Below are 26,526 nucleotides of genomic sequence, written 5' to 3' on the forward strand. Positions count from 1 at the left end.
ATGGCTTCTGACTTCACAAAATCAATCTTATAACCCAAGAAGCCACCAAATAGATTGGTGCATTTTATCAGGTGTGGCACTGAGACTACTGGGTTTGATAAGAAGACAAGATCATCATCCGCATACAGTGCAATCTTATGTGACTTTGTCCCCACTTCTGGAGCAGTTATATTAGGATCCTTATGTATTGCCTCTGCCAGCAGTTGGATCACCAATGTGAAAAGCAGCGGTGACAAGGGACAGCCTTATCGACTGCCCCTACAAATATTAAAATTGCTTGACTGTACACCATTGGTGAGGACTGCGGTAAGAGGATCACTATACAAAACCTCCACCCACCTGATGAAGGTTTCTCCCAGGCCAAACCTCTTCAAAGTATGAAAAAGATATGGCCACTCGACCCTGTCAAATGCCTTTTCCGCATCTGAGGAGATCAACAATCACTGTACCGATCACTGTTGACGTACTTGGATCATGTTAAGTAATCTCCTGACATTATCCGTTGATCTCCGACCTTTTACGAGCCCCGTCTGGTCCTCCTTAATGATGGAGGTCAGTACAGTTTCTAGCCTTAATGCCAGAGTCTTAGATAGGATTTTGAAGTCGACATTCAGGAGTGAAGTGGGCCTTTAGGAAGCACAGTACTCCAGGGCCTCCCCTTTTTTAATAATGACAGAGATGTTTGCCTCTCTCAGAGTTGAGGGGAGGAGGCCACGACAATGTGAGTTATTAAACGTACTAACATTGGCCCTGACAAAATACTTACAAATTCCTGGGGAGCTTGTCAGGACATTTCCATTCTGGAGCTGCCTCACAGCCTCCTGCACCTCTTGCTCTGACAGTGGGTACATTGAGGAGAGACTCTTGTTCAGGGGTCACTCCCAGAAAGTCCAAAGTCTTAAAAAATAAACTCCATCCTAACCCACCCACTCTCACAGCTTTCAGATTGGTATAATTCAAAGTAAAATTTCCAGATGCTGCATTAATCCTTTTAGAATCATAGGTCAAATTTCCCGTATCCTCTCGGATCGAGGCAATGGCTTGGGGGTACTCCTTTTCTAGGTACTTGCCCAGCTTATCCCCGTGCTCAAACAGCCTTTGATTTGCAAATGTAAGCTCCCTCTTGGTTGTCTGTGTGAGCATGGAGTTCAGCATAGATTGAAGCGCTATGATCCTCCGCAGTTTAACCAGCGAGGGCCTGTCAAAGTATGCCTTTTCAGCTACTTTCAGACCCGTCTCGAGCAAGCGTTGCTGCTCACCCATCTACCGCTTCTTACTGGCTGAACAGGAAATAACCAACCCCCAGCCTAGGCTTTAGCTGTTTCCCAAAGAATGGATGGGCTACTGGCTGAGCCTGAATTAATATCTAAAAAAGCCCTGAACTCAGTAGAAAAGATTCAATAAATTTGCTATCCTTGAGGACGAAGGGGTCCAGTCACCAGTGCCTCAAGCCTACCACAGTATCCTGACTCTATATACACTGGGGAGTGATTGGAAACTATGATATTGCCAATTGTATATGACACCACTGAGCCCAGATGTGCTGTGGGGGTCAGGAAAAGATCAATCCTGGTATGGCATTTATGTGGGTTTGAAAAGAACGTGAAGTCCCTGCAGGAGGGTGAAGGTGCCTCCAAACATCTTCCAACCTCAATTCAGCACACAAATCCCTTAATTGTTTAGGTCGCAAAGAAGGTCTCGGTGGGCCTTTGGGCAATCTGTCTACCATAGGGTCTATGAGGCAACTGAAATCCCCTCCTATGATAATATGTTGAGCTGCAAGGTTAACCAGTCTAGAAAGTGCCTCTGTCAAGAATTTAAGGTGTTGGGCCGAGGCACAGTAAACATTTAAGATCCCTTATTCTTCCCCATGAATCAAAGCTTTAAAGATTACAAATCTCCCGTGTGTGTCTTTAATGCACTCGAATAACTTAAATGGAAGATTCTTTCTAACTAAAATGGCCACCCCTCTATTCCTTGTATTGAAAGATGAAAAATGAAACCCAGTCATACCCATTCTGTTGCAGCTTCAAATGCTCTGATCATCCAAGTGTGTTTCTTGCAATAAGGCAACATCCACCCTCTTCCTTTAAAGGGTGGAAAGTACCTTCTTCCTCTTGACAGGCAAATGGCTCCCCTTAATATTCCGGGTGCGTCACTTAAAAACATCCTTCGCCATAACCTTCTATAGCACCGTTTAGACTCCAGAGAGGAAGAACCCAAACTACAGATCGCTGAGCTTTAATGCAAACGAATCCACAAAACCCAAAAAACTGCACAGACTAAAATAACTGCAGTCAACAAATCTACAAAACTTACAAAAGCTACAGCAAAAACAGAAAAACAAAAAAATCACCACAAGGCACTGATTGGCAGAATTGACTCCCCATTCAAAGAGGGTGCCGACACATCCTACAACCCAACCGCCCTCTCAACTCCTCCCAGCTAGGGTGCGCCACATACACCGACCACCTGGTGGAGAAACAAAACCTGCCAAGAGTAAGGTTAGTACTGTAGACAAGTAAACTAAAAGTAAATATGTCACCCATTCCTTAATGTAACTTAGAGATTAAAGATAAATACTCCATCCATCCCAGACATCATTTCACGCAACCTATTATCAGCAAGGAGATTCCACCAAGTCCTTTTGAAAGAAGAACAAACCCGAACAGCTCTTTCCTCTACACCTGTTCGACCATTTGATTTAAGTCAACTTGTCCACAAAATTCTTTGCTTTCTCTGGCGAGTCAAACCAATGTACGGATCCGTTATGATTGATCTGAAACACTGCTGGATATTTTAGGGAATACTGGATCCCAAGCTCTCTCAATCTCCTCTTGAGGCCATTGTAGGACTTCCTTTTCCAGACCACTGCCGCTGAGAAGTCTTGAAAAAACATGACCTGGAGCTGTCACATACCAATGCCCTCGAATCCCTCCCCTGGGCTCTAAAGACTTCCATGACCATTTGCTGGTCTTTATAATGATGGAACCTTACCAGGACAGGGCGTGGGTGTTGATCTGCAGCTGACTTTCATGCCGTGATCCGGTGGGCTCTTTCAATTGTTATCCATCCCTTCTCAACCTCCAAACCAAGGAATTCCGGGAACCGCTTCTTGAAGAGCTCCAATGGCCTCTCACCTTCCGTCCCCTCCGGTAGGCCAACAACGCAGGTTCTTTCTCCTGCCCCTGTTTTCGAGATTGTCTACCAGATCCAACAGACCCTGGACCTGTGTTTCCAGGGCTTCAATCCGGTTCTTGGAGGAGTCAGTCTCTGCCTCTACCCCTGCAGCCTGGCGCTTGAGTTCATTGATCCTTTTTCCCAAGTCTTGCCGCATAGCAGATACAGGAGCCAACTTCTCTTCAATTTTTTTTCCTGGATCTGCCTCCCCAGGACCTCGCAAGATTTGGCCAGCTCCTCAACCAGGATCTGGTGAGTAAGCAAGCCCGCTGCTTCAGAGGGCTAGGCCGTGGCCCCCTGCCTCCGGCAAGCTTCCTCCTTTTTTCAGCATTTTCCAGCTGTAAGGATAAAGGTAAGTCGAGTTTTTTCGGGGTTCTAGCTCCTTTACTGTGATTTTACTCGCAGTAAAATGTTTGGGATGGGTTCTAGCTCTGTTGGGTCGGTGTTGCAGCCCGGAGCCCAGCAAATGTGATCCTAACAGGACGCTGCCATCTTGGATCCCCCGATTTCTCTTCACTTTGTGAATACATCTTTTCCTCACGTTACTATTACTTCATGTTGCCAATCACTTCACATTTGTACAATCTGGTTCTTAGTCTTTCTACTAGTAGAAACAGTTGCTCCCTCTCCATTTCAAAACCCTTTGTAATTTTGAACACCTCGATCAAATTCCCTTTTAAATTTCTATTCTCCGTCAAGAAAAGTCTGGCCATCTGAAAGATTCCTCGTCCAAAGATGTGCAGGTTAGATGGATTGGCTATTCTAAATTGCCCTGTAATGTCCACAGATGTGCAGGCTAGGTGGGTTAACTATATGGGGTTCTAGGAATAGGGTGGGATGCTGTTTGGAGGGTTGGCAGACTCAATGGGCCAAATGGCTTCTGTCTGTATTGTAGGGATTCTATGATTCTAGCTTCTGTAATAGATCCATGTAATTAGAATTCCTTATGCTTGGAACCATTCTCATGAATCTTTTCTGCACCTTCTCAAATGAACCCAAACTAGTGCGCAAAACAGGGGACATAATTCCAGTTGAGCCAAATCAGCGTTTTGTATGGTTTGATCATAATTTTCTTACTTTTGTACTCTGTTCCCATTTACAAAGCCTTACATGCTTTCAATGATATTCAAACTGTTATTTAATTGCAATTTCTTTGGATGTCGGGATTCAGTGGTAATGGGCGGAACAGTGCAGAATACGCTCAAGGCCACGGCCGATCCTGAAATTGAGAAGATATAAATGTCCCACTTTGTAATTGGAGGAAAACCACATGCATTTCTGTTTTAGAGTGTATTTTTGAATTGCTTATCTCTGTAGACTTAATGATATTCAAGTGTTTTACAGCCATTGGAGTAGTTTTGCATGGTCAAGTCCCATCAGTTAATCTAGTTTGGTGTTCGTTTGAAAGAGGAGCGTTAGTCCAGTAATCAAAAGAACTCAGTAGTCTTCTCAAAATGGTGGCAAGGAGACTTTAACCTTTTACTTGAAACAACCAGCTGGGGCCTTGAATTCAGGGTCCTCTCCTGCAATACACCACTTTCTCAGTACTGAGCCAGTACTGTGTCTATTAAGAAAGAACTTGTTGTCCATTATACAGTGTCTTTCACAACCTGAGAATGTCCTAACGCACTTCACTGCCAAATTAATCCTTTTGAGGTTGAGTGAGTGTTAGAAAGTAGGAAACACAGCAGCTAATTTACATTCAACAAATACCCACAAACAGCAATGTAATCTTGACCAAATAATCTGCTCACCAACATCAGTATAAATAATAAATAACAGCAAGGACAGTGGGAAAAATTTCTGTGCTATCCTTCAAAATTGGATATTTTATGCCTACTTGAACGTAAGAACACAAGGACTAGGAGCAGGAGTAGGCTGATGGCACTTCAAGTCTCTTCCGCCACTCAATAAGATCACGGCTGATCTTTTCATGGACTCAGCTCCACTAACCCGCACTCTCACCTTATCCCTTAATTCCTTTAGGGTTCAAAAGAAATCTACCTTTGCTTTAATAACATTTACTGAAGAAGCGTCAGCTACTTCCCTGGGCAAGGAATTTCACAGATTAACAACCCTCTGGGTGAAGCAGTTCCTTCTCCATTCAGTCCTAAATTTGCTCCCTCTAATCTTGAGGCTATGCCCTCTTGTCCTAGTCTCACCTGCCAGTGTAAGCATCCTCTCTACTTCCATCTTATCCATTCCTTCAATATTTTATATGTTTCTTTAAGATCCCCCCTCAATCTTCTGAATTCCATTGAATATAATCCCAGTCTATTCAGTCTCTCCTCATAAACCAACCCCTTCAACTCCAGAGTCAACCTAGTGAACCTCCTCTGCACCCCCTCCAGTGCCACTACATCCTTTCTCAAGTAAGGAGACCAAAACTGCACACAGTACTCCAGGTGTGGCCTCACCAGCACCTTGTACAGCTGCAACATAACCTCCCTGCGCTTAAACGCAATCCCTTTCGCAATGAAGGGCAAAATTCCATTTGCCTTCCTAAGTACTTGTACTTGCACACCAACCTTCTGTGATTCACAAGGACACCCAGATCCCTCTGCATAGCAGCATGCTGCAACCTTTTACCAATCAAGTAATAATCCTTTTACTGTTACTCCGACCTAAATGTATGACATCACAACTACTAACATTGTATTCCATCTGCCAGATCTTTGCCCACTCACTCAATGTATTTATGTTCCTCTGCAAAGTTTCACAGTCCTCTGCACACGTTGTTCTGCCACTCATCTTAGTGTCATCTGCAAACCTTACCATCCCTACACGTGGTCCCCAAATCATCTATATAAATTGTAAATAATTGACGTCCCAATACCGATCCCTGAGGCACACCACTAGTCGTTGATTGCCAGCCAGAATAGCACTCATTTACCCCCATTCTTTGCTTCCTGTTTGTCAACTAATCCTCTATCCATACCCCTAACGCCATACATCCTTATCTTACACAGCAGCCTCTTGTACGGCACCTTGTCGAAGGCCTTTTGGAAATCTGGGTGCAAGGGGCCGATGTCTCTAACAACAGTCATCTGAAAATGGCAACTGTGCAGCACCCACCCAGGACAGCACTGTGTGTACAAACATCAACAGTGGGACTTGAATCCAAAATGTTCTAGTGCAAAAGTGACATTGTAACCACTGAGCTGACAGTTGAATGGATATTTGAAATAAGTGAAAAACCAATCATATGTGTCTTTGAGTGGCTTGTTCTGCTTTAAATCCACAAAACTTTAAAATCTTTGTATGTTGATTGAATCTCCTTTTGCTCATTGTTGCTGATGTGCAGGTAATGCTAGATGATATGCATGAGCAGATTATGGTTGATGAGGCAGTTCACAGATAATGTTATAAACTACAACACTAAGAGTAAAGTACTACAAATACTGGAAATCAAAAATAAAAACGGCAAATGATGGAAGTACTCAGTAGGCAACAAAACATCTGGAGGGCAATAAAGAGTTAACATTTCAGATGTATTCATCAGAACTGATAGAGATTATGAGTTAACTGTTTCTAACTATGTACAGAAACAGCGTTAAAAGATTTGGAGAGTGGAAAGAAAGAACTAAAGAGAAGGTCTGTGACCAAGATTAAATAGCCAAAGGGATGATAGATAAAGAGATAAGTTGGTAATAGAACAATTAAAGAACCAAAAGATGTGTTCAGAGGATGTGTAAAAGGAGTCTAGCTGTATTATTGAAAACACTTGTTATATGGTAATAATGGTAGCAGTGGTTGTGATCCAAAGTTGTGTACAGTTATGGTAAAACATTCTGATCTCCCTTTATCCATCATTGAGCAGTAAATTCCTCAATCTAGAATACTTCCCTTCAATGTCTGTCTCTAGTATCCTCTCCTCCCTTGAAATTGTATCAAACACAACTTCTGACCCAGTACCGGGACATTCTTTTTCAAGAGCACATCTGAGATTTTCTTAAGTGCTACCTTTTGATTTTCAGGAGCTACCTTTTCATTTTCACTAATTTCTTTATTAGGTTATACAGTCAGTTACAATTACCTTCAGTAGTTGTGTTGACTTGCAGGCATTTGGCCTGTCACAGAACCACATTGAGAGTATACCACAATGTCTTCTGGCAGATTTCACTACCACCCCACCATTGGTGACCTGGCAAGCTTACCTGCGTGAATTGCTGCCTTCTGACAGCACTACCATCACCGTTATTTGTTATAAACAGTCATCACAAATATTTATGTTGATTTGTATCTCAGATTATTTTCAGCATTGAGACACCAGAGTGATCCTGGAGGACTGAGAGCTCTCCAGACAACCTACCTTGTTTAAAGTTACCCCCTCCCATCTCCAACTTGTCCAGCTTCCAAGTGAGCACGGATCAGCAATTCCACAACTGAGGACCAATTACGGATTTTTGCAGCACAAACAGAACTTTCAGTCCCAAGCAATTGTGTCTTCGTCTTGGGAAGAGCCATTTTCGACTCCCCTACTCCTTCCCCAGAAAATCGTAGTGATTTTCCTTTCAAGTATTCCCTTTGAAAGTTACAGCTGGATCTTTTCCCTCACTCCTTTCATAAAATGCATTCTAGAATAGGACAGTGTATAAAAGGACTAATCTCCTTGTCTTGGTTCTCTTTTTCCAGTCATGATAAGTGGATCATTTGCAGATTGTAACTGTAACTAGGGATTAGTTCTGGAGTTGAGAGTGTGTTGCTGGGAAAGCACAGCAGGTCAGGCAGCATCTGAGGAGCAAGAGAATCAATGTTTCGGACATAAACCCTCCATCAGGAATGAGGTTTGTGGGCTGGGGCTGAGAGATAAATGGGAGGGGGGGTGGGGTGGGTAGCTGAGAAAGCAATAGGTGGATGAAGGCGAGGGAGAAGGTGATAGGTCAAGGGGAAAGTGATGGACAGGTCTGGAGGGCAGTGCTGAGTTGGAGGCTTGGGACTGGGATAATGCAAGGGGAGGAGAAATGAGGAAGCTGTTGAAATCTACATTTATCCTGTATGGTTGCACGATCCCAAGTTGGAATATGAGGCGTTCTTCCTCCAGGCGTCAGGTCATAAGGGTTTGGCAGTGGAGGAGGCCCAGGACCTGCATGTCCTTGATGGAGTGGGAGGGGGAGTTGAAGTGTTCAGCCACAGTGCAGTGGGGTTGGTGGCTGCGAGTGTCCCAGAGATGTTCTCTGAAATGATCCGCAAGGAGGCATTGTGTCTCCCCGATGTAGAGGGGTCCACATCAGGTGCAACGGATGCAGTAGATGAGATTGGTAGAGATACAGGTAAATTTCTGATGGATGTGGAAGGATCCTTTGGGGCCTTGGACAGAGGTGAGTGGAGTGGTTTGGGTGCAGGTTTTACACTTCCTGCGGTGGCAGGGAAAGGTGTCAGGAGTGGGGTGTGGGCTGGTGAGGGGCGTGGATCTGACGAGGGAGTCGCGGAGGGAATGGTCTCTCCAGAACGCTGATAGGGGTGGGGAACGAAATATATCTTTGGTGGTGGGGTCTGTTTGGAGGTGCCAGACGTGGCGGAGGATGATGCGATGCATGCGGAGGTTGGAGGGATGAAAGGTGAGGGCCAAGGGGTTTCTGTCCTTGTTGTGTTGGGAGGGGTGGGGTTCAACGGTGGTGGTGCATGAAGTGGAGGAGGTGCGCTGGAGGGCATCGTCAACCACGTTGGAAGGGAAGTTGCGATCATGGAAGAAGGAGGCCATCTGGGATTTTGAGGTGGAATTGGTCGTCCTGGGAACAGATGCAGCAGAGGCGGAGAAATTGGGAATAAGGGATGGCATTTTTATAGGAGGTAGGGTGGGAGAAGGTGTAGTCTAGCTAGCTGTGGGAGCTATGACCTGATGACGTGAATAAAGGGACCCAATTATATTGTTGCCATGGTGGCACAGTGGTTAGCACTGCTGCCTCACAGCGCCAGAGACTCGGAGTTCAATTCCCGCCACAGGCGACTCTCTGTGTGGAGTTTGCACATTCTCCCTGTGTCTGCGTGGGTTTCCTCCGGGTGCTCCGGTTTCCTCCCACAATCCAAAAAAAAAATTGCAGGTTAGGTGAATTGGCCATGCTAAATTGCCCATAGTGTTGGGTGAAGAGTTAAATGTAGGGGAATGGGTCTGGGTGGGTTGCACTTCGGCGGGTTTGTGTGGACTTGTTGGGCCGAAGGGCCTGTTTCCACACTGTAAGTAATCTAATCATACAAGAACAGGTAGGAAAGAGAATTATGAAAAGAGTATAAAGTCTGCAAAAGGATGCAAATAGTCGAAGTAGGTGAGTGAGCAAAAGATTGGAAGATGGAAAAATACGGTCCATTCTTGGAGGAGAAACATAACATTCTATAAATGGAGAGAGACTGCAGAATGCTGCAGTAGAGAGAGCTCTGGCTGACCTTGTACACAAACCACAATGTTGCCATGGAGGAACAGTAAATAATTGGGAAGGCAAATAGAACACTAGCCCTTATTGTAATTGGAATAGAAGATAAAATTAGGAAGATTTGCTACAGCTGAGCAAGGTATTGGCGAGTTCTATGTGAGAGGTCGTTTCACTCTGTGGGAGAATCTAGAAAGAGACAGCACAGCTTTGAAATGAGAGGTCTCCCATTTCAGATGGATATGAGCAGGCTTTTTGTTTTGAGGGATATTGGTGTTTAGAATTCTCTTCCCTAAGGAGCAGTGGAGGCTGGGTCAGGCAGAGCTTTGACAAGAGAGTTGATGGTTATTGTGGGAACAGACAGCAAGGTGGAGTTGAGGTTACAATTAAGTGACAAATGAATTTAATCAAATGACATTGCAGGCCTGATGGGCCAGATGGCCTGCTTCTGAAGTTAATGTTTTTTTGCTAATGGTTTTGATTTTCGGTCGTCAGGCTGTCCATTCATGGAAACAATTACCGTATGGGCACATAATTTCAAACAGGCCCCTTTAATCTCCTGGCAGCCTTCTTTGTTCTAAGAACACTCCGGTCAAACCAGATAACTTAAAATACTCAAACTGTTACAATTTCAATAATTCTCCACTTTACTAAATGGAACATAGAACATTACAGCGCAGTACAGGCCGTCGATGTTGCGCTGACCTGTGGAGCCAATCAGAAGCCTATCTAACCTACACTATTCCATTATGATCCAAAATTTATCCAATGACCATTTAAATGCCCTTAAAGTTGGCGAGTCTACTACTGTTGCAGGCAGGGCATTCCACGCCCCTACTACTCTCTGAGTAAAGAAACTACTTCTGACATTTGTCCTATATCTATCACCCCCTCAATTTAAGGCTATGTCCTGTTGTGCTAGCCATCACCATCCAAGGAGAAAGGCTCTCACGTCCTCCCTCTGATTATCTTGTATGTCTCAATTACGTCACATCTCAAACTTCTTCTCTCAAACAAAAATGAACTCAAGTCCCTCAGCCTTTTCTCATAAGACCTTCCCTCCATACCAGGCAACATTCCTAGTAAATCTCCTCTGAACCCTTTTCAAAGCTTCCACATCCTTCCTATAATGCAGTGACCAGAACTGTATGCAATGCTCCAACTCTGCCGCACCAGAGTTTTATATAACTGCAACATGACCTCATGGCTCCGCAACTCAGTCCCTCTACCAATAAAAGCTAACACACCATATGCCTTCTTAACAACCCTATCAACCTGGATGGCAACTTTTAGGGATCTATGTACATAGACACCAAGATCTCTCTACTCATCTACACTACCAAGAATTTACAATTAGCCCAGTACTCTGCATTCCTATTGCTCCTTCCAAAATGAATTACCTCACACTTTTCCACATTAAACTCCATTTGCCACCTCTCAGCCCAGCTCTGTAGCTTATCTATGTCCCTCTGTAATCTACGACATCCTTCGGCACTATCCACAACTCCACTGACTTTAGTGTTATCCGCAAATTTACTAACAAGTCCTTCCACACCCTCATCCAGGTCATTTATAAAAATGACAAACAGCACTGGCCCCAATACAGATCCTTGCGGTACACCACTAGTAACTGAACTCCAGGATGAACATTTCCCATCAAGCACCACCCTCTGTCTTCTTTCAGCTAGCCAATTTCTGATCCAAACCGCTAAATCACCCTCAATCCCATGCCTCAGTATTTTGTGCAATCGCCTACCATGGGGAACCTTATCAAACGCTTTACTAAAATCCATATGCTTCACATCAACTGCTTTACTCTCATCCACCTGTTTGGTCACCTTCTCAAAGAACTCAATAAGGTTTGTGAGGCACAACCTACCCTTCACAAAACCGTGTTGACTATCCCTAATCAATTTATTCCCTTCTAAATGATTATAAATCTTATCTCTTCTAATCCTCTTCCAACACTTTACCCACAACCGAAGTAAAGCTCACTGGTCTATCATTACTGATAGGTTGTCTCTACTCCCCTTCTTGAATAAGACAACAAAATTTGCTATCCTTCAGTCTTCTGGCAAGAGAATTCTAAACACCTATATTCCTGTAGACAATGATGACCTGGGCCGAAGGGCCTGCTTCCACACTGTAAGTAATCTAATCTAATCTAATCTAATCGAAATAAAGATCAAAGACAAAGTCTCTGCAATCTCCTTTCCGACTTCCCAAAGGATCCTAGGATAAATCCCGCCCAGCCCAGGGGATTTAGATATTTTCACACTTGCCAGGATTGCTAACACCTCCTCCTTTGAACCTCAAGCCCATCTAGTCTACTCGACTGTATCTCAGTATTCTCCTCAACAGCATTGTCTTTTCCCAGTTTGAATACTAACGAAAAATACTGACACACACACACATACACACACACACTGTCTCTCTCAGACACTCACAATCCCCCCCACCCCCCCCATCCCACATACACACGCACGCACATGCGTACACATGCGCACACACGTGTGCACATGTTTGTGGGGTGAATTTGTACTTGCAGAGTTACATTGTACTTTGCTCAAAAACTGCATGAATCCATGTAAGATTCTGTTAATTCCTTTTTTAGATTAGAATCAGCGTAAACATTATGGCACAGGCTGCAGCACACAGGGGTGCTAATACCTAATACATTGTCTGGGCTGATGCCAATTGTTAAAGTTAACCTGAGAATGTAACTTTTTAAAAAAAGTTTTGCGATTTACACACCTCTGAATTTCTGCCTTAAATCCTCATCCCTTTTCCTACCTATTATCGTTAGTGCCTTTGTGCACTATGACTTGGGGCTACTCTCTCTCCCCCTCAAGGATCCCGAAACCACGATCTGAGGCATCACGAACCCTGGCACCTAGGAGGCAACGCACCAATCATGAATCTCTCTCGTTCCCACAGAACCTCCTGTCTGTCCCCCTATGGAGTCCCCAGTGACTAATTCTCTGCTCCTCTCCCCCTTCCCTTCTAAGCAGCAGGGACAGACTCTGTGGCAGAGACCTTACCCCATGGCTTACCCCTGGTATGTCGTCCCCCAACCAACAGTATCCAAAACACTATACTTGTTGTTAATGGAAATGGTCACAGGGGATCCCTGCACTGCCTGTTGGTTCCTTTTTCACCCCCGGACTGTAAGCCAGCTGCCTATTTCTTGTACCTGAAGTGTAACTACCTCCCTGTAATTCCTCTCTCCACCTCCTGAATTCCCCTCCACCTCCTGAATGTTCTGAAGTTCATCCAGCTCCAGTTCCCTAAAGCAGTTTTTGAGGAGCTGGATTTGGGTGCAGCTCCCACTGATAAAGCCAGCGGGGACAGTAGTAGATAGAACATAGAAGAACATAGAACATAGAACATAGAAGAATACAGCGCAGTACAGGCCCTTTGGCCTTCGATGTTGCGCTGATCCAAGCCCACCTAACCTATACTAACCCACTATCCTCCATATACCTATCCAATGCCCGCTTAAATGCCCATAAAGAGGGAGAGTCCACCACTGCTACTGGCAGGGCATTCCATGAACTTACGACTCGCTGAGTGAAGAACCTACCCCTAACTTCAGTCCTATATCTACCCCCCCTTAATTTAAAGCTATGCCCCCTTGTAATACCCGACTCCATACGCGGGAAAAGGCTCACACTGTCAACCCTATCTAACCCCCTAATCATCTTGTACACCTCAATCAAGTCACCCCTAAACCTTCTTTTCTCTAATGAAAACAGCCCCAAGTGTCTCAGTCTTTCCTCATACGATCTTCCTTCCATACCAGGCAACATCCTGGTAAACCTCCTCTGCACCCGTTCCAGTGCCTCCACATCCTTCCTATAGTATGGCGACCAAAACTGCACACAATATTCCAGCTGCGGCCGCACCAGAGTCTTATACAACAGCATCATGACCTCAGGACTCCGGAACTCAATTCCTCTACCAATAAAAGCCAGTACGCCATATGCCTTCCTCACCGCACTATTTACCTGGGTGGCAACTTTCAGAGATCTGTGTACATGGACACCAAGATCCCTCTGCTCATCCACACTACCAAGTATCCGACCATTAGCCCAGTACCCCATTTTTTTGTTATTCTTCCCAAAGTGAATCACCTCACACTTAGCTACATTGAATTCCATTTGCCACCTTTCTGCCCAGCTCTGCAGCTTCTCTATATCCTGCTGTAACCTGCCACATCCTTCCTCACTGTCAACAACTCCTCCGACTTTCGTATCATCCGCAAACTTGCTCACCCAACCTTCTAACCCCTCTTCCAGGTCATTTATAAAAATGACAAACAGCAATGGTCCCAAAACAGATCCTTGCGGAACACCGCTAGTGACGGCAATCCATGAAGAAACTTTGCCATCAACTACTACCCTCTGTCTTCTTCCATCCAGCCAATTCCTAATCCAAACCTCCAACTCACCCTCAATACCATATCTCCGTATTTTCTGCAGTAGCCTACCATGGGGAACCTTATCAAACGCCTTACTAAAATCCATATATACCACATCTACCGCTTTCCCCTCATCAACCTCCTTCGTCACCTTTTCAAAGAATTCAATAAGGTTTGTGAGGCACGACCTGCCCTTCACAAAACCATGCTGACTATCCTTGATCACATTATTCCTATCCAGATGTGCATAAATCCTATCCCTTACAATTCTCTCTAAGACTTTGCCCACAACAGAAGTGAGACTCACCGGCCTATAGTTACTAGGGTTATCCCTACTCCCCTTTTTGAACAAGGGAACCACATTTGCTATCCTCCAGTCTTCTGGCACTACTCCTGTAGACAAAGAGGACATAAAAATCAAGGCCAATGGCTCTGCAATCTCCTCCCTTGCTTCCCAGAGAATCCTAGGATAAATGCCATCAGGCCCAGGGGACTTATCTATTTTCACCTTTTCCAGGATTTCCAACACCTCTTCTCTACATACCTCAAAGCCATCCATTCTACTTAATTGTGACTCAGTATTCGCATCGACGACAATGCCCTGTTCCTGAGTAAATACTGAAGAAAAGTATTCATTCAGTGTCTCCCCGATCCTTACCTTCCACATTCTGCAGGAGGAACATTCAACTGCCCTAACCTCCATTCTCATTATTCTAAATAAATTCCTAAAAAATAAAAAGAAGCTAGTTACCTTACCAATCCGACGATGGAACCTTTTTTTTGGCTACGTCCGCATCCTTATCACCAGTTTTGAAGTTTTAAGTGGATTCTTGAAAATTCGATTAGTTAGCGTAAAAAAAGTCATCTCCTCAGGTGATTTAATTAAGTTTGTAGGTCATGTGCGATTAATAATGTGGTTTATGTTTCCTCATTAGAGTTTTAGCCTTCTCTCCGTCACAAGTCACCTCAGTCCAGATCAGTATCGATGGTATCACTATAGGCAGTGCGGTTCACATTGAAGGCCCCTTCTTCTCGATAGCCTGGAAACCTGAGGATTACAGGGAAGGAATGCACTACATTGAAGTCCGAGCAGAGGTAACATATGTATCTCTTTCTCACTGTTGCGTCCTGCCATGAGTCTGTTTGTCTGAGGATCCTGTTGAATAAATTGAGAACAAAATTATCAATTCAGGATTCTTACACCTTCTTCCTTCCTCCATTTCCTTCTATTTGATGGTTAGAATTCCAGAGGCCCCAGCTATTTTGTATTGTTATTGATAATTTCCATGGAGGCATCAGTGGGTGATTTGGTATAATCAGTATCAGTTATAACCAGTTATATATAATATAATCAGTATTACAAAATGTGTTCATTCATCCTTCAACCTCCACAGATGTGATCAATGTCCACAAATCAGCTTGTGTGATCTTGAGTTTAAAAGATGGTCTAATCCGGTTCCGTTCAATAGAATTTTGATATTTGCCAGACTTATGGTGATCAGGTCATTGTACTCACTGCATGGTACAAAATATCTGCAATATTAATAAAATAAATACACTATCCCTTGAAAATCAATTTGAGGGGTTTCAAACTGTCATCACTCAAGACTAATCCAGAACTGGTGAACAGGGTCCAAGGTGGGGTTTGCAATCCAGCTGTTCTGGAAAGCAAGTCTGCTGTATATACTGACAAAGGGTGGTGGCAATCTGCCCACTGAAGTGTTCTGCTTCCGACTGTGTGCTCTAGCTTTTTTAAAGAAAAACAAATTTAATCCAAAGTGAACTGCCTCTATGTTATCAGAATTGATATGTTCAGAGACTCTGGGTAGGAAAAGAATCAACAAATCTCTACATGTTGCATTCTATACTCTGAACATCCTTTTTTCCTCTGTTTATGAAACCCAAGATCATGCATGCCTTTTTAACTGTTTTCAGAATATTGTGCCGCCCATGATATTTGTACATATGTATCACCTCCTCCGTACATTCTCTTCAGAACTGTACCCTTTAGATTGTATCATCTCTCCTAATTCTTCATATCAAAATGCATTAAGTTTCATCCATCGAACATTGACCCATTCCACAAGCTTATTTATATAAGCTTGTACGTGTTCTACAGAAGTCTTTCACACTTTCTCTCTCAATTCCAATTTTTGTGTCATCAGATTTTTGGCCTTTTGTGTCTTTAGCTTAACCATAGTTAGCACACTCCATGCATTTATAAGCATGAAGTGTAAACCATTTTTAAAGCTGTTGCATTCCATCTTGGTTTGATCCTGTCCATTAGCTTACTATTTCTTTTTCTAGTGCTATCTGTCTCTCCCAATCCTTTGTGCACTTCTCTAATGCTACATGTTAGTGCCCAGTTGCACAGTCAAGTTTTTAACCCAACCCAACAGTAGCACCAATCCTCACTACAAAGTTGAACAGTCTGGCTTGTCTCAGTTTTGCTGTGTTCCAGGAATTTCACCCGTCCCTCGTCAGCCACATTCTAATCTCAATATCTAAACTCACCAACACATCCATCATTTGAGTACTGCTGAAAAAAGACAGGCTTTGTTAAAGCATTTCGTCTTACAGTCGTTAGGACATTTGCAGGGAATACTAATGTAAATGGAACAACATTTTTTCAAGTGTATGAGAGGAGAATACTGATTGATTAGCAAGTGGTTTCTGATTAGTAAAGGCATTGCCATAAGCATGCACTCGTTAGATGATAATTGACAGTTAACTGTCACATTTTGTTTACCAGGTGAACTGACACTGATTGGTTCATTTCTCAGGAAAATACCTTTATCAGAAAAAGATTGTCACCTGTTTTGTTAAGTTGAAATGGGTACAATGTCCATGTTATTTCTGTCCTGTGTATTGATGTATGTAGTTCTCAGTGTGTGCAAGTGCGCTGCATTGAGGCTGACTGACAATCTTAAATATGTTCTCAGCATAATTTCAAACAGCCCAAGCTTTCAAAACTCAAAACACAGCATCATTACATGTGATTCAACAATTACACAACATTGCTAAGTAAACTCAAACTATGCTAAGAATAACACTAAGAATTTAAAATGGTCATTCACTAAACAACTGTTATTTTATTACTGAAACTTTGAAGGGAATCTCCAAGTCATTGCCTGATGTTAACTTGGCCAACATCTAAGTCACGGAAAAGACCCACTGTTGAAGCCCTTCTGTTCAAATCTAGTACATATTGAAGAATCTACACGCACTGAGTTGGTGCAAGTCATGGAATCCTTCCTGATCTGGCAAGATCTATCTCCATGTTGGGTGGCAATCATTGAAAACGATAACACCAACGGTGAATAATTGAACTGTTTTAGTGTGCTAAGAGGTCACATAGCCTGTGTCCCACTAGCAGGAGCCATGTAGCTTTGCTAGCTTCTTCCCAGTTTAAATTCTGCTTTCCAGATCCAGTGCTTGGGACCCTTGAATTCCTTTAGTGGAAACAGACTTGAACCGTAGTTTGGGGTGAATTAGCCACAAATCCTCTTCTGCACATTCACAGAGTCACTTTGCTTTGTGTTTTCAGGACACAACAGGAAGAACCACAGTTAAAGGTCATGACTTTGCAGTAGAAGAAATTAAACTGCTCCCGTTCGACCTTGTGGCATCATTCATCCTCCTGACCCGACATTACCTCATGGTAAGTATACATAATGATTTCAAAACCACAGCAAGTAAGCACACTGCTTACAGATCTCCAGTAGAGTGTTGATATATGTGTATTTGCAAGATAGATTTTAGAATCATGGTGAGGCGTAAAAGCACTTGAACCTTTTCCAAGAAGGTTTGAATTGATTAATTGCTCTACTCTCCTGTTTGTGGAGCGGGGCCTAAATTTAAACAAAATGCATTAAGTGGGGATGAGGGGTGAATTGACTGAGATAGATTGAGGAATTGGTTTAAAGGGTATGACAGCAGATAGGCAAGGTTAAACATTTTAAGAAAAAAATTCAGAGTAAGTACCCACTCCCTTAGGAATAAAAACTTCGAGAAAGGTAGTCCAACTGTGGCTAACAAGAAAATAAATTGCAAAGCCAAGGCTCACCATGTTGTCAAGGAGACTAGAAAGCCCAGTTCCAGGAACTGAGTTCTGAGGAAGGCTCATTGGACCCGAAGCATTTACTCTGATTTTTCTTCACTGATGCTGCCAGACCTGCTGAGCTTTTCCAGCAACTTCTGTTTTTGTTTCTGGTTTACAGCATCCGCAATTCTTTTGGTTTCCTTGTTCCTATATTTTATGCCCAGTTTACGAAGGCAAGCATCCTGTGTGCTGCCTTCACCACCCTGTCTACCTGAGAGTCTATAGACTTGTACACCAAGATCCCTTTGTTCCTCAGTACTCCCGAGAGACCTGCCATTCATTGTATACATCCTTCCTTATTAGACCTCCCAACATGCATCACCTCGCACTTTAGATTAGATTAGATTACAGTGTGGAAACAGGCCCTTCGGCCCAACAAGTCCACACCGACCCGCCGAAGCGAAACCCACCCATACCCCTACATTTACCCCTTACCTAACACTACGGGCAATTTAGTATGGCCAATTCACCTGACCCTGCACATCTTTGGACTGTGGGAGGAAACCGGAGCACCCGGAGGAAACCCACGCAGACACGGGGAGAACGTGCAAACTCCACACAGTCAGTCGCCTGAGGCGGGAATTGAACCCGGGTCTCTGGCGCTGTGAGGCAGCAGTGCTAACCACTGTGCCACCGTGCCGCCCACTTGTCACGATTAATTCCATCTGCCGTTGCTATGCCAATTTGCCAGCTGATCATTATCAGGCAATAATCTGACACTATCCTCGTCACTATCAACAACACCACCAATTTTTGTGTCACCTCTACATTCACATCCAAGTCATTAATGCACGTGTCAAACAGCAACGTTCCCAAGTCTGACATAATCTGTGGAGAGAGAAACCGAGGTAACGTTTCGAGGTCAATATAATTTCCTCTGAAGGAGAGATTTTGTAGAATCATACTATCCTGAAAACAGGCCCTTCGGCCCAACAAGTCCACACTGACCTTCCAAAGAATATCCCACCCAGACCCATTTCCCTACCCTGACTAATGCACCTAACCTATATATCCCTGAAGACTATGGGCAATTTAGCATGGCCAATTCACCTAACCTGCACATCTTTGGATTGGATTATATTAGATTAGATTCCCTACAGTGTGGAAATAGGCCCTTCGGCCCAACAAGTCCCCACTGACCTTCCGAAGAGCAACCCACCCAGACCCATTCCCCTACATTCACCCTGACTAATGCACCTAACACTATGGGCAATTCAGCATAGCCAGTTCACCTGATCTGCACATCTTTGGATTGTGGGAGGAAACCGGAGCACCCGGAGGAAACCCATGCAGACACAGGGAGAATGTGCAAACTCCACACAGACAGTTACCCAAGGGAGGAATTGAACCCAGGTGTCTGGTGCTGTGAGGCAGCAGTACTAACCACTGAGCCACCGTACCGCCAGAGAGCTTGATATTAAAATAAGTATATGAAATAGTAAAAACTTTACAAACTACTTTTGGGCACATATTTTTATATTTATGTGATAGATCATAATTTAACTGTGAAGCACCCATCCTGATCTCCTTTCCTTCACCCCCGATCTGATCAGAGTGTAGTTGATTTTATTTCATGAGAGTTGGTCCTGTTGCTGTATGTGTTTGGTTCATTGCCACACTCTCACTCAAGGTTCCCCGTTAACCAAGAGAGTTAAAGTATACAAAGTAAGATAACACCATTCAAAATGAACTCTGTGGAAGATTAGATTTGTGTAGAGCAACTGAGGTTCTAACACAGTTTGATGCTGGTTGTGCCTTTATGTTTTATAGGCCAAGGTTGTATTTATTCTGGTTTTCCTGGCGAATATCTGCTTGATCATTACCGTCCGGTTCCAAAGAAATCCGCAGCTTAAAGGCAAGCTCAGCGATTTGTATTTGATTTTAAATGCTGTAGAACACGTTTGCAGTAGCTCTCAGCTGAACTACATGTCGGAGAAGCAGGGGATAATCAGGGGGATAAATCTTCGAGAAAATATGCAGCTCTGTTTTTGTGATCCCTTAGACTTAGTATGTCCAGTAAGATACATACACTAAGGCAGAGAAGGATGGCCATTTTAATTATAGTGCAAAAGTATACCTTACCTGGGCACTTCTAAAGAAATTAAATTGTAATTGTTGGCATCCGATCTGAACTGAATTAGTAATAATGAACATTGTTTAATAGACTGATACCCAGCTCTTTATTTCTAATCAAATTGTTTTGATGCGTTGTGACACAACTTCATAGTAGGTGGGACTTGAACCAAGGCCTCCTGGTCCAGAGTTACAGACATGACTGTTGTACTACTAGAACCCTTCGATTGAATGCAAAGAAATCAGACAGGAACTTGAATCCATGCCATAGCCACTTCAGCTACACTACTGTGGCCATAACCCAGCTCTTTTTTTCCAAAAGACATATGTTTATTTTTAGTCAACAGTTAGCACATGTTATGAAACATCTTAAGGGTAGATGGGACTTGAACCTGGGTCTCCAGGCAGGGAGGTAGGGACACTATCACTGTGCCACTACATTCTCTACACAATTTATAATATTTTTAAATTGACCCATTCAGGAATGTTATGAGACACTTCTGGAGTAGGTGAGGCTTGAACCCAGCCTCCTGGCTCAAGGTAGTGACACTATCACTGTGCCACAAGATCCTTCCGCCAACCTTTTTTTGTATTTTTCTGATATCCAGAATTACTCTTTTGTTTTCATCTATTAATTATCACCAGTAAATCACCCCTAGTTTCCAACTGATTACTTCCCATGCAAAGCCCCTCAAAGGCAATGCAGACCACCAAAATGTGAGGGAGACAGGGATGGGTCGAAAGCAAATTGAAATTGGTAAGTGTCAACCCAGCTTTTGTATACAAAGTCCATTGAATATCACTGCTGTCAATCCAGTTTGGAATGTTCAGGTTGACTCTTGAAGAGATCTCTGCCTAACACTGATACACCCATTGGCATTAATGAGAAGTAACATGCAAATAGGTACTTGCGTCAGATAGCAACCACCACATACAATTGTAGTTCAGCTGCAATTCGTCTTTACACTTTATCTCCCTCAGTTCTGTGTTCCTGTAACTCAACAACATTCGCATGTAAGAAAGACCACTTGACTGGGCTATTAGAGATTATTCTCTGTAAACAGTACTGCACACAGTGACTTGTAAAATGAAGTTTGAAGAAGGACCAAGACTTTAAAAAGTCAGCAAAATAAGAGAATGGGATAATCAGATTGGAGGTGACAGTTTAATTTTTCCATAGTGATATTGTTCTGATCTGGAAACATATTCAATAATAACTGTCAAAAGAGAACCGGACTTTTGCATGACTCTGGAAGAGCAGGAGAGTAAAGCTAATCAATTGGCTCCTTCAAAGAGCTTGCACTAGCAAGATAGGCCGAATGGCCTCCCTCTGTAGACGGACCATGGGTGATGTTCTCTCTTTTAAATGTAAAATTGCATTAATTTCGTACTAAAATTGTTTCGATCTCTTTTCTGAACTAGAGAGCCCTGGCGTCTTCACTCTGACATTATTTTCATTTCATGTGTTATGTAAGACAAACATGTTCTACTATCCTGTGTTGCTGTTCACTTGCTATGTGGCTGTGGGTGAGTAATTAATTTAATATCAATCTAACAGTATTGAAGTTTCCTTATTTATTTGTACTATCCCTTTAAGCTTAAAGGAAATGACTTGTGTGTAACTTGCCTGAGGACTCCCATTTGGTTTCCAGCAGGTGTTGCTAATAATCCCAGCTTGTTCACACCTTGGTGACTTTCCTTCAAGTCTGCTTGCAGTACAGACTGATCTGCAATTCCTGTAAACTTCAGGACAATCCTGGAGGATTGGCAACTCTATGTACAAACATATATGGAGAGGGCCATTCCAGAGGAGGTAATCTGGAAAGATCCCACCTCTGAATTTCCACTTCGTGCCTACCTCCTTTAATTTGAAAAATTGTGCATGTCATTCTGTCCTATATAAAAAAAACGGATGGGAGTGGAAAGTGGTAATTAAAGGCCTGTTACCCTGATGTCATCTGTTGGGGAATCACTAGAATTTATAATGAAACAGGGTGACTGGACACCTTGAGAGCTCCCAATTCATGAAAGTCCATGTGTATTTGTAAACAGTAGCCCTGCGAGGCAGCTTGGACACTCTGTGTTCAGAGCAAGTTATTGTCCAAGTTTTCATTGAAGCAGTTTACACTCGTCATTACCCTTGGTTGCCACAACAGAGAACAATATACATCTTCACTTCTCCCTCTATCGATTCCACATCTCAAAGTATTTCCATTATTATTATAATATAATAATTATTATATTATTATTATATAATGAACCCAGCCTCCTGGCTCAAGGTAGTGACACTACCACTGTGCCACAAGATCCTTCCTCATTATTATATAATGAAAACTTGACATAGTTAACATTGAATCTGAAAGAACACTCTCCCAGTTGCAGAATGACATACAATTCTTGTTTTCTCCTCATCTGGTAATGCCTGTATTTTAAATCTCTCATCATTGGTTTCAAATCCCTGTGTGACTGAACCCCTCCCTCTTTTTATAACCTCTGCAAGCTCCACAACTCTGTGAGATACCGTTGCTCCTCGAATTCTATCGTCTGCGGCACGGTGGTTCAGTGGTTAGTGACCTAGCCTCACAGCATCAGAGTCTTGGATTCAATTCCAGTCTCTGGCAACTGCTGGTGTGACGTTTGTACATTCTCCCCTCGTCTGTATGGGTTTCCTCTGGGTGCTCCAGTTTCCTCCCACAGTCCAAAGATGTGCAGGTGAGGTGGGTTTGCTAAGTTAAATTGCTCATAATATCCAGGGATATGCAGGCAAGGTGGATTAGTCATGGGATGTGCAGGGTTACAGGAATAGGTGAGTCTGGGTGGGTCGCTGTGGGCTTGATGGGCCAAATGGCCTGCTTCCACACTATAAGGATTCTATGACCTTCAATTTTTAACGCCGCACCATTGCTGGCAATTCCTGGATACTAAATTCTGGTATTCCCTTTCTAAATCTTGCCACCTCTCTCAGCTTTAAATCCTATCTTTTTGACTAGGCTTTTGATCACCTATTCTTTGGCTTTATGTCAGTTTTGTTCTGATAACAATTCTGAGGGTGTTTAGATTAGATTTTAGATTAGATTACTGACAGTGTTCTTCGGCCCAACAAGTCCACACCGACCCGCCGAAGCACAACCGACCCAGACCCATTCCCCTACAATTACCCCTTCACCTAACACTACAGGCAATTTAACATGGCCAATTCACCTAACCTGCACATTTTTGGACTGTGGGAGGAAACCGGAGCACCTGGAGGAAACCCACGCAGACACGGGGAGAATGTGCAAACTCCACACAATCTCCCAATGATTATTTGAATAGAAAGGGATAAGGGGAAAAGGCAGGATATTCATTCATGCCTTGAGGCGGGAATTGAACTTGGGTCTGCTGGCGATGTGAGGCAGCAGTGTTAACCACTGTGCCACCGTGCTGCCCATTAGTAATCTTTAATTTGAAATGTAAGCTATTCTTGTTGCTAAGGACACACAGTAAATTTCCAAAGCTCTAGGCCCACCACTGTCCCCTGTGCCAAACTAACACATTTTTACGATTAGTGTTAAACTCAACTGATAATAAATACATTGTTTTGCATTAGGTATAATATAGGAGGTAGAAGCCATTCTCAAGACTGAAGTGAAGGAAGAAAAGTTTCAAAACAAGAGAAGCATTTATAATCATCCAGCTCAGATCTATGGAAAACCAATTCTAGATTGCAAAACATGTTAATAATCAGAAGCATTTGATGAGATTCTATCCTCCATTGCACCATGCCACTCAATTTCCCTAATCTCAGTGATGAAATATAACTGATTCCCAGAGAATCTCTATCATGATCTCACCCTTACGTTGTATTCGGCGAACTGTCCCAACCTATACTTTGTGTAAAACATTGAACAAAACTTGCGATTTATCAATGGTAAAAGCCAATCAGTTGACCCCTGTGATATTTGTGGAAGCTTTTATCACCAAGTTGAGGAACTGGTGTAGCAACAAATACTTTCCCCCTCCCCCCACCTCTCTATTTTTGAGTGTAGTCTCAGCAACAAGCAGAGGTTACATGTGAAAGTCCTTAACGTTTATTTTTCCCATGTTGCAGGGCCTTGGTTTGTTGGTGAGGTGATAGATGGCCATTTTGGAGCCTGCTTTGTCTTTGGGGTGGTAGTGGATGGCCATTTCTTGGAGGGAAGCCTAACTTTCATCTTTGGAATCTTTCAGGTAAAAGAGCGAGCAACAGTTCTATAATTGCTCCTCACATACTGTGTTGGTGGGTTTCATTGACATTTAACTGCATTGAGATTAACACTGATTGAGTAATAAGGTTAGAAATGGGTGTGCAAACCATGGTTTCAGTGGAGTTATTAATGAGAAATTGTTTTCACTAGTGAACATGTCAGTAACCAGAGGACACAGATTTAAGACAATAGATAGAAAGAATCAGAGAGAAAATGAGATTTTTTTTTAAAACAGTTTTGCTAAAAGGTTGTACAAATGAAACTTCTGAATTATTAAGCACTTTGTATCAGCCAATTTTGAATTAATATTTGACTATAATATTAGAATAATATTTCATAGTGACTGTATTGTTGTGGAGCACTGGGGTGTAGTGTTCATGTTACAACACTAGAAATCCAGCCACAGGGATAATAATAACTAATATGCAGGGAAAGAGAGCACATATCCTGCTGACAGAGTACTTTAATCCAGTTTCAAGTGGCTGGAAAGAAAACATGGGTATCCATAAAAGTGCCCACAAATTACCTCGTGATTTTTGTAAAAATGAACTTGAGACGTACATTATTAGCCAGGAAGGACCTAAAGAGAGAGCTACAAGCAACCAGGAGGGGATATGAGAAGTTGTTGACAGTCAGGTTCAAGGAAAACCCAAAAGCTTTCTATCGGTATATCAGGAATAAAAGAATGACTAGAGAAAGATTTGAGCCAGTCAAGGTCAATAGCGGGAAGTTGTGCGTGCAGTCCGAGGAGATAGGAGAAGTGCTAAATGAATATTTTTTGTCTGTATTCACACTGGAAAAAGACAATGTTGTTGAAGAGAACACTGCGATACAGGCTATCGGACTAGATGGGATTGATGGCCATAAAGAGGAGGTGTTAGCAATTCTGGAAAGTGTGAGAATATGTAAATGCCCTGGGCTGGATGGGATTTATCCTAAGGTTCTCTGGGAAGCCTTGGAGGAGATTACAGAATCTTTGGCTTTGATCTTTATGTCATCATTGTCTACATGAATACTGTCAGAAGACAGGAGGGTAGCAAATGTTGTCCCCTTGTTCAAGAAGGGGAGTAGAGACAACCCTGGTAATTATAGACCAGTGAGCCGTACTTTGGTTGTGGGTAAAGTGTTGGAAAAGGATTATAAGAGATAAGATTTATAATCATCTAGAAACGAATAAGTTGATTAGTGGATTGTCAACACGGTTTTGTGAAGGGTAGGTAGTGCCTCACCAACCTGATTGAGTTCTTCGAGATGGTGACCAAACAGGTGGATGAGGATAAAGCAGTTGATGTGGTGTATATGGATTTCAGTAAGGCGTTTGATAAGGTTCTCCTCAGTAGGCTATTACACAAAATACGGAGGCATGGGATTGAGGGTGATTTAGCAGTTTGAATCAGAGGTTGGCTAGCTGAAAGAAGACAGAAGGTGGTGGTTGATGGGAAATGTTCATCCTGGAGTTTAGTTACTAGTGGTGTATCGCAAGGATCTGTTTTGGGGCCACTGCTGTTCTTCATTTTTATAAGTGACCTGGATGAGGATGTAGAATGATGGGTTAGTACATTTGCAGATGACACTAAGGTCGGTGGAGTTGAGGATAGTGCAGAAGGATGTTGCAGGTTACAGAGGGACAGAGATAAGCTGCAGAGCTGGGCTGAGAGGTGGCAAATGGAGTTTAATGCAGAAAAGTGTGAGGTGATTCACTTTGGAAGGAGTAACTGGAATGCAGAGTACTGGGCCAATGGTAAGATTCTTGGTAGTGTAGATGAGCAGAGGGATCTCAGTGTACATGTACATAAATCCCTGAAAGTTGCCACCCAGATTAATAGGGTTGTTCAGAAGGCATGCGTTGTGTTAGCTTTTATTGAGAGAGGGATTGAGTTCCGGAACCACGAGGTCATGTTCCGACTGTACATAACACTGAGTATTGTGTCCAGTTCTGGTCGCCGCATTATAGGAAGGATGTGGAAGCTTTGGAAAGGTTCAGAGAAGATTTACGAGGATGTTGCCTGGTATGGAGGGAAGGTTTTAGGAGGAAAGGCTGAGGGACTTGAGGCTGTTTTCATTAGAGAGAAGAAGGTTGAGAGGTGACTTAATTGAGATATATAAGATAATCAGAGGGTTAGATAGGGTGGACAGTGAGATTCTTTTTCCTCAGAT

At 43.0% G+C, this 26,526-nt stretch overlaps 1 protein-coding gene across 2 annotated transcripts in view; it reads left to right on the plus strand.

Annotated features, from left to right (window-relative positions):
- The window catches only part of tmem62 (transmembrane protein 62), an 80,203-nt gene that overhangs the window by 50,406 nt on the left and 3,271 nt on the right, over nt 1-26,526 (plus strand). For both annotated transcript variants that reach the window (XM_043698401.2, XM_087990206.1), the window contains 5 exons: nt 14,904-15,063; nt 17,516-17,629; nt 19,841-19,925; nt 21,566-21,670; nt 24,234-24,352. In XM_043698401.2, coding sequence (XP_043554336.2) covers nt 14,904-15,063; nt 17,516-17,629; nt 19,841-19,925; nt 21,566-21,670; nt 24,234-24,352 — 583 coding nt within the window. The remainder of the gene's footprint in view (nt 1-14,903; nt 15,064-17,515; nt 17,630-19,840; nt 19,926-21,565; nt 21,671-24,233; nt 24,353-26,526) is intronic.

This window comes from Chiloscyllium plagiosum, unplaced genomic scaffold, assembly GCF_037043375.1.
Source record: "Chiloscyllium plagiosum isolate Xiang-an unplaced genomic scaffold, Cpla_swu_hap1 HiC_scaffold_8, whole genome shotgun sequence".
Classification (NCBI taxonomy): Eukaryota; Metazoa; Chordata; class Chondrichthyes; order Orectolobiformes; family Hemiscylliidae; genus Chiloscyllium; species Chiloscyllium plagiosum.